Here is a 9,478-nt window from a genome sequence, read left to right as displayed (position 1 = left end):
GGTGTAGTGGTGCAGACCTGTAATCCCAGCTACTCGGGAGGCTGAGGCCTGAGAATTGCTTGAACCCAGGAAGCAGAGGATGCAGTGAGCCAAGATCCTGCCACTGTACACTCTAGCCTGGGTGACAGAGTGATACTCTGTCTCAAAAAAAAAAAAAAAAAAAGAAGAAAAAAAGAAAAGAAAAAAGAAAGAAAAGAAACGCTGGTCCTTGAGCTCACTTTGTTAACAAAGCAGATAAAACAATTTATATGCATCTCTCCCACCCCATCCCATTTTTGGCAGAATATAACAAGAACAAAAAGTAACGGACTTCATGGGTTTAAGTAAAGGAATATATACTATTGTTTCCTTAGTTTTTTTTTTTTTAAGTTTTCAAATTTTAATATGGGTTTTTTAAATGTATTATAAACTTCTGTGGGGCTTTTAAAAAATCCCTACCTAGGCCGAGCACGGTGGCTCACGCCTGTAATCCTGGCACTTTGGGAGGCCAAGGCGGGCAGATCACAAGGTCAGGAAATCAAGACCATCCTAACATGGTGAAACCCCATCTCTACTAAAGATACAAAAAATTAGCCAGGTGTGGTGGCACATGCCTGTGGTCCCAGCTACTCGGGAGGCTGAGGCAGGAGAATTGCTTGAACCCAGGAGGCGGAGCTTGCAGTGAGCTGAGATCACACCACTACACTCCAGCCTGGGCGACAAAGCCAGACTCTGTCTATTAAAAAAACAAAAAAACAAAAAAACCTACCTATATCAGGTTCTTCTATGTTTTAGCAGGTCTCAGGTCTCAATTTCCCATTTTTAGATGGCAGGCCTATTTTTAAAGGACCGATTCATACTTTAAAATATGTGTACACACACACACATACTTACACACACAGAGACAGATAGAAAGTCTATATATTTTTTGAAGCACCATTTCACATCTACCAACAAGAAAAATAATAAACAAATTCATATCCTCATTATAATTCTGTTATGAAGGATAATAATGTAATATACAATGCCATATTTAAACTACAAATACTATCAGTAAATGAAAATACTGACAGTTTAAATCTCTGTTCAGAAATATTTTTAAAGTAAGGCTCAAATAAATGTGTAGATTACAAACACACTATTTCCTGATCAATCCTAATATTTAAATGAATGCAAAAGAATTTATTTCAAGATCAAATAAATAAAATGAAGAGAGAATACTAAATTAAACTTAGCTGATGAAACATCCATTGTTAACTGAACCCATGCAAAACTCCACAATACAACTAACTGCATTTACCCTTATGGCCTGATGCAAAATGCAAGCACAAAATGGAGAATACGTTTGTACTTAACTTGTTAGCTTTCTATATGTAAGGCTAAATAATTGTCTAAGGAAGACCTTTGAAGAATCTTGGCACATTAAAGGAACACAGCTCCCTAATTTGAAGAATAAGACACACAATTCAGATAATTTATGGATTGTTATAATTTAAAAAGAAGCCTCTATCTAAACCAAACTTTGAGAATAAAGGCTGATTGAACAATTCATTTATTTGCTAACTGCTTGACTTTAACTACAGACATTTAACTCAACATCAGTTCAACATCTGCCATAGGTAAGAAGCTGTTCTAGATGCTGACATTAGCCAGCACTTGGTTATGAGCCACTGTGTTTTATCAAGCTGTCTATATTTTTCAGTAGCAACTTAATTATATATTCTATAAGTTATCAACAATCAAGTTTAAGGCCGGGCACGGTGGCTCAAGCCTGTAATCCCAGCACTTTGGGAGGCCGAGACGGGCGGATCACGAGGTCAGGAGATCGAGACCATCCTGGCTAACACGGTGAAACCCCGTCTCTACTAAAAAATACAGAAAACTAGCCGGGCGCAGTGGCGGGCGCCTGTAGTCCCAACTACTCGGGAGGCTGAGGCAGGAGAATGGCGTGAACCCGGGAGGCGGAGCTTGCAGTGAGCTGAGATCTGGCCACTGCACTCCAGCCTGGGCGACAGAGCGAGACTCCGTCTCAAAAAAAAAAAAAAAAAAAAAAAATCAAGTTTAAAATCTAGGCTCCCTCCTACTACCCAGTACATGACAAGATGATCTCCCCCAATTTCCAGCTAATTAGTATTTAGGAAATATCAACTTGGAAATGTAAATCTACTTGGAAAGTAAGAAAGTACACCATGCAGCTGAAAATGAAAGATAACTTGTTTTCTGACAACCCAGTATCTGCATCTGACATGGCTTCCCTACATTCAGAAGATAACTGAAAACTGATTATACAAAGACACACACACACAATCCTTCTCTTCATGTACATGTCTGTGCACACGCACACACAAATACATTTGTAATCTCATTACCTCTACATTTCGCTTATCAGTATTTAAACAGCTGAACTGCAATCATGACCTAGAATATGGCTTATGTTATGGGCAGGTCTGTTTGAGGACTGCTTGGAAGAGTCAGAGGCAGAGGAATTTGCTATCGTAAGCAAAGGTGACATTGCTGAGCCATCAGGAAGCGCTGTAGCTATTTCTGGAAACAAAGATGTCATATTAAAATTGGATAAATGAGAGTTGGTCATGTGCATTGGTGGCATATCTGGGAGAAGAGGAAAACTTGGTTGAGCAAACCCAACAGGTCTGGGAGGAGATAAAATTGATCCAAATCGGTTATTTAAACTTCCACTGTTTACCTTCTCTGTGCTGGGATTTGAGAACATCTGATTAGGAAAATAGGGGATTGAAATATCATTGGACAGTGTAGGATGAGCAGGAGAGTATGGAGGATAGAAGGAGGGCAGAGTATTTTGCGGATCTACCGGGATGAGGGCTGGAGTTCGAGTGGCACTAGGCTGAGTAACCTGTGGAATGAAAGAAGCATTAGCATTTATTGGTGGATTCATGCCACCCTCAGGAATAAAAGAAAAACCAAAATTTTGTGACAGTGTATGCTGATCAGGACCTGAATTATCATTAGGTACTTGTGGGCTATCAGGCATGAAACGAACAATACTTCCTCTCTTCTCTGTAGCAGGTTGTTGACGTCCAAGAATCATACTGCCACCAGTAGAGAGAGGAAGATGGGGAAGACTTGGATCAAAGACATTACTTTGCCTTTGGTTTCCAGAACGATTCCTTTCAGGTTGACGAATTTTGGAACCACTGCTGTCTTGCAGGGGATGCCTTGATCTCTGGGGAACTGAAGAATTAGCTTGACGTACAGGAGGGCCTTGATCACCATTTCCATGAGACACAGATGGATGTGGCAACGCTGGCCTTGCAACCCCATGCATGTTGGTTGTGACTGGAGGGTTCATGTGGCCCTTGGTCGCATGACTGTCAGTAATCCTCATGGGATTGGATTTCTGCACAGAAACATTGGGGCTTGTGTTTCGACCCTGAATATCTCCTGAGGAAGAGGAACTTGAAAAAGGAATATTCAAGGTGCTGTTCCTGGTGTTAATTGCACCTAACGACATGTCACAACTTTCCCTATTCTGACTATCACTCTCTCTTCTAATATGGACATTTTCATGAGTTGGGGGACAATTATATTCAATTGCAGAGGATGGACCACACTGTGTATTCCTCTGATGTTCTGAGAGTGACCTCTGGCTCCCAATGACCTGATCACTGAGGTGAGGGGCAAGTAAGCTCTGCATGAAACTTTGGTGACAAGTATTTTCACTGTCCCTTGATGGAATACCATTTCCTGTTGGGATGCTCTGAACTGGTGGGTAAGGTAATCTCTTTTGACGGTCAATTGGTGGTGGGCCAGTATTTTGACTAATTCGAAAAGCCTGGGACTGCATACTCCGCAATGATGATACAGGGTTACCTATTTCATTGTTTCTTGAAGATTGTACTTCAAAATTACTCTGGGGCTGTTGACTAGCTCCACTTGGTTTAAACGTCTGACAATCGGAAAGGCGGATATCTGAGGCTACAGTGTGGTCCACACGACCCTGCATATTATGAATAGCCAAACTCTTATTTCTGGGAACATCAAGATAGCTTCTCATTTCAAGCTGATCTGAAACTCTGGAACCCTGAATTGATATCCCCATTCTCTGCTCTGAATTAGAAGATGTCTTTCCAATGAGTGCCTCAGCAGAATAACTTGAAACTCTATTTCTCTCCGGCCTGTGTGGAGTACAGGTCATGTCTGAAGATCTAGTCACAATACTTGGTTGGGACACCATTTGCTGCTCTAAGCCTCTTGATGTCAAAAGCCTCTGCATTGGATTATGCCCAGATACATGTTCAGATGAAACCCCTGAACCTTGCTGTCTGCTTCCAACATCCTGCTGTTGGTGCATAATATCTTGATTGAGATGGTTCTGGGGATGGTTATGATGGTTCCGACTAGTTGAAGGGTTTTCACAGCTCTTCTCTGTCTGGGAGCTTCCAAAGTGTTGCTGCATTTGTTGCTGCATCTGCTGATGGTGGGGATGGGGCTGCCCACTCTTGGATCGGGACTGGTCAGTTCCATGGTGCTTGGGTTGTAAGGAAAGCTGAGAGGCCTGGGTGCCCTGAACAAGATTCCTCTTTTTCTGCATCTGAACTTCCTGTTGCAGAGTCCTCTGTTGGTGGACATTATGGGGCTGAGAGTGGACAGAGCTCTCTGCATGAGGTACATGATGCTGCATTTGATATAAGTGATGCCTCTCTCTTAACTGCCCTGCTTGTTGTTGTTGCTGTTGCTGCTGCTGCTGCTGCTGCTGCTGCTTTATGTAGAGATGGTTACTATGAAGGTGAGATACCCCTTGAGCTGGAACATGCTGCTGCAGGGCCTGTAGATGTTGACCTGCCTGGGTTTGCTGCTGCTCAGCAACTGAAGGCTGAGAACCACACTGAACTTCAGTTTGCCTCAATGCAGGAGCCACAAAGTTGTTACTAGGTGGAAATAATCGTGTAAGGCCATCTCCATGAGCTGGGTTGCTAACAGGCACAACCGAGTTTGAAGAATTAGGAGGGATCTGACTGACCATCATTTGAGTTTGATCAGAAATGGTGTCTGGAGTTCTGCTCATCAGGGACATACTTTCAAGCCTGAGGGGGGCTGGCTGACAGTGCTTTTGCCGTTTAGCTGAAGACAGTAAAAGGTCATCTTGGACAGCACGCTTAGCGGAATCTTTACGGCTTTCATGACTTGGCTTTAAGAGTGGCTCTTGAATCTGTGAATTTGGTATGGTACTAGTCATAGTATTTAGCTGTTCTTGGGAATATTCGGTCATCAGAGATGGTCCAGGAGGTTGACTGTCATAGGAGCTAGATGAAACAGTCAGATTAACCGTTGCAGGGACAGTTGTTTGCTCTGAAGTTGGGGATAAACCCGCACAGCTGGCCAGAGGATGGCTGATGCTGCTCTGATGGATAAGATTATTCACGCTTAAACTGGTGATGCTTGGGGGCTGAGAAGGTGAAGCCTGTAAAGGTGCATTTGATGTTTTAATTCCTAGAGAACAGCTCGGTTTTTCAAGGGGCCTCTCCATAGTTGCTTCAATTGAATCCTGAGAATTAAATTCATTTGGTGTTGCTTCTGCCTGTCCTGTGCCATTCTCTTTAGGTATCTGTGATTTGAAAGGTGGGTCTCCCTCTAACGATGATGCTTCAGAAGGCTTTGAAGCAACTTCCCTTATATCAGCCTGGAGGCCAACTCTTCCCTTCTCCAGGTTCTCCTGGTCAAAAATAGCTCTTGCTGCAAGAGCTACTATATCGGTTTGCTCTACAAAGGTACAGCTGTCACATGTATTAGCTGTTGCACTGCTGGTCACATCTTCTCTTGTTGTTTCAGGAAGCATGGATGCAACTGAGAAACTACGACTACTGCCAGAGCTGGTTGACATGGGAGAGTCAGCCTGTCTACTGGTGATCAAAGAACCATTAATAACCTCTTGATCAGGCAGGCAGGAATGATGCTGTGGAGGATCTCTGTCATCACTGTTCATCAGTAATAGTTCCTGTTTGGGATGTAAACTCACACTTGAATCAACTATTTTAGGATTTTCTGAAGAAAAGTCAGGATGATCCATCTGATCAGAAAGAGATGATTTCTGAGGGTTTTTTTTTTTAGCAAGATCAGATAGCAATGTAGTTAAACCTTGCCCCTTTAAGAGACCTGTGGTTTGCATTGTATCTGATGAATCTTGCTCAACTGTGCAAGGTCCAGCAATGATTTCTACCTCAGAAACACAGTCAGTACTTGTAGTGCTTGTTGTAGATGACAAACCAGAAACCTGAGAAACCAAAATGTGAGGATCACTTGGAGATGGAATCAATACATTGGCTGAAGTGCAGGGTTTGGCAGCATCTGACAATGCTAAATGACTTGGTGGTTTATCCTGAGGTGTCTCTTGTTGCAGATTAGGGGTAGAATCTTTGGATTTTGCTGGGGCCATTGCAAAATGTTCACTTGTTACAGATTCTTGGGAGGGTGAGCTGGACTTTTCTATTGACTTAGATTTGGATACAGACTCAGGTATTAATGATTCAGAGTTTAGAACACCCAAAGAATGTGAAGCAGAAACACTCACACTATTTGCCTGGGACATAGAGACAGGTGGTAATACAGCAGGGAAGCTTTCTAGCAGTCCATCATTACAGGGCAGCTCTGCTGAGCTTTCAGGGTTGGGGCAGTCTAACTTGCTCACATCTCTGACTGGATTCAGCGGACACGCTGACTTGTTTGCTGCTAAGTGTTTCCTGGCACCTGGCTTCTTATTCAACCTTTTAGATTTCATGTTAGGAGGCAAACAAGCAACAGTGTTCATCGAGGAAGTACTCACTAGATTATAAGTACTGGCTAGTGTGGCTGAACTATCTGTTGTCACAGGAGGTGCTGCAGTTGCTAATGAAACACAGTTAGCTGTAGTGGTTTGACTATTTGCAGCAGTTTGAGCATTGGCAGGCTGGCTAATAGACAATTGTACACAGCTTTGCCCAGCCATCTGTGATATGCTTTGATTGAGGCTGGCCAAAGCACCAAATGTATTCAGGGCAACATTGGTATTTGGATCTTCGCTGGTGGTGGGTTGAATAATTTGCATAGGGGTTTGATTTGTAGTTCCTGATGAAGACATCACAGGCTGCAAAGCAAAGAGCTGTCCATTTAAAGAAATGGTTTGAGGCTGTTGGTTTGACATGGTAACAGAAAAAGTCTGTGTTGAGTTAGACACTGATAAAGATGAAGGTCTTGGTAATATGTGGACAAGATGCTTTCCTCCAAAAGTCTGTGGTGTTGAAACATTTTGCACTGAATTATTAGACCCTATTACAGTATTGGCTCCATTAATAGGGAGTCGAACAGAACCAGGAGGTGGAGCAGAGAGGAGTGGCAAAGGATTCTGATTAGCTGCCTGTATGATTACTATCTGTTGACCTACTGTGTGGTTGGGAACTTCTGCTCTCATCACTGTTGGGCATGGGGTGGTGCTGGGTGGTTGAAGAATTATAACATTTTGATTAGTTGGAGCTGCATTAACAGCTGACCCAACTGGCTGAGCCATCTGAATCACCTGCATTGCTGAATTCAGTGGAAGGATATTTTTGGGAGGCTGAGATTTAACTTGTGGCTGGGCAATTAGTGGCTGCATAGGTAAAGATGGACAAGAAGGCAATGTTACAACTACTTGCTCAACTGGCTGCCCATCTGCTGGAAAGGAATTATTCAAGTTGATGCCTGTAGCCACATGTCTACTGTGGTTACTTGTGGTAGGGCTAGTACCAGACTCATTTAATACTGGAGTCACAGCAGAAGACGGTGTCTGGCTTAAGGGCTGAATAGTGTTTCCCGCCAGTTGCAAAGTAGTCCACGTTGTCTGTGTGTTTCCAGCTGAAGAAATTCGTGTAAGGCTATTAATGTTTTTCAAATCTGAAGTACTAACGCTTGAAGAAGGCAAAGAACAAGAAAGAGTCCAACCATTGTCCAAAGGGTTTCCCGAAAGAGTGCTTATAGGAATGGTGGCCTTCCCTACTCCAGGGGCAGATGATGCCACCACTGTAGCTGTACTTGTCAAGTCTGCACTCTTGCTAATGCTCATTGGAGAAGAATCATCTGCAGTTCTGGGAGGCTGGGAGCAGACTGTGGTGGTAACTGAAACAACAAAAGTGTTTTGAAAATCACCTCTGAAGTCCTGTATGCTCAGGCAGGACTTGTTTCCATGGTGCACTTCAGTGGCAGCTGCTGAGGAGCTGAGGGGGATGTTTACAGCACAAGGGGTCATTTTCTTCAATAATTTGGGGTTCTCTTGTCCATTCTTATTTTCAGAAGAATTTTGATCATTTAAACATGTGTGCAAAGAATGATGTTGGTGAGGCTCAGGTCCAACTGAAACAGCAATCAGTGAGCCACTAGAGGCACCAAGCACACTTGATTCGCTTTCAGAGGTGGGAAGCTCGAGAACACTCTGAGCAGAAATGGCAGCAGGAAGACAAAGAGGAACAGGCTGGTTGGTAGCCAATGCAGGAACTGTGGTCTGATGCCATGGCTTGTTTTCAGAAGGGTAAACTCCAGAAATAGATATAGGAGTCACAAGATTGCAAGTCCTCTGTACTGGCACCACATTGGCGGTCTGCTTTTGTAAATTATGACTAACATTAAAAGTTATCCCCTGAACAGCTGTTCCCTGGCTGTTTCCACCAGGCTGATTCCCGTTGGAATAAACAATGATATTTTTTTGAACCTGGTCACTAGGAATAACAACAGAGACCTTCGAGTTTTTAAGATTTCCTTTCCAGTGAATTGTGGGGTCATCATATAAGCATATGTCATTAGCTTTCAGTAACTCAATATATCGGCCATTTTCTTTTTGAATTTCTTCCAGTTGTTTCCGTAGCTTTTTTATTTCTTCAGCTATAACATTAAAAACAAAAATTTATAAATACCTGGGAATGTCAGTATTTACAATAACTTGATAAAGAACTGTATACTAAACTACTGAATTCTAACAATAGCATTCTAATTACCTCAACTGAGACTCTTCAGCTCTTTTCTAATACAACTTCTTTTTTCTTTTTAGAATGATATCCTAAATCCCTCTGCCCTCCTTTAAAAAGTATAAATCTTTAAAGGTCAACTGAAAAATTACTCATAATGTAGAAACCTCAAAATTCCCAATTTAAAAATTTCCAATAGGGCAGCTACATAGCTGAAGTAAGGGAAGACATACTGCTATCATGGTAACATGCTAGGAAAATAACATTGAATATCAGTATGCCATTTAAATGCTGCAGCAGCCAACATTACCTGTGATAGTAACAGACAGTCTCTTTATTTTTTATTTTTTTGAGACAGAGTCTTGCTCTCTGACCTAGGCTGGAGTACAGTGGTGCAATCTCGGCTCACTGCAACCTCCACCTCCCAGGTTCAAGCAATTCTTCTGCCTCAACCTCCCAAGTAGCTGGGATTACAGGTGCACACCAACACTCTCAGCTAATTTTCATATTTTTAGTAGATTCAGGGTTTCGCCATGTTGGCCAGGCTGGTC

General features: G+C 42.6%; 1 protein-coding gene across 1 annotated transcript in view; it reads right to left on the bottom strand.

Moving 5' to 3' along the window:
- Nucleotides 1-353: 353 nt before the first annotated feature.
- LOC105470386 (upstream transcription factor family member 3) overlaps nt 354-9,478 on the bottom strand; it is a 43,966-nt gene continuing 34,841 nt past the window's right edge. Inside the window, exon 7 of the mRNA XM_071092404.1 lies at nt 354-8,844. Coding sequence (XP_070948505.1) covers nt 2,372-8,844 — 6,473 coding nt within the window. The 3' untranslated portion in view covers nt 354-2,371. The remainder of the gene's footprint in view (nt 8,845-9,478) is intronic.

This window comes from Macaca nemestrina, chromosome 2 (genome assembly GCF_043159975.1).
Source record: "Macaca nemestrina isolate mMacNem1 chromosome 2, mMacNem.hap1, whole genome shotgun sequence".
Taxonomy (NCBI): domain Eukaryota; kingdom Metazoa; phylum Chordata; class Mammalia; order Primates; family Cercopithecidae; genus Macaca; species Macaca nemestrina.
Note: the sequence above shows the minus strand (reverse complement) of the source record. Positions and strands in the feature narration are given on the sequence as shown.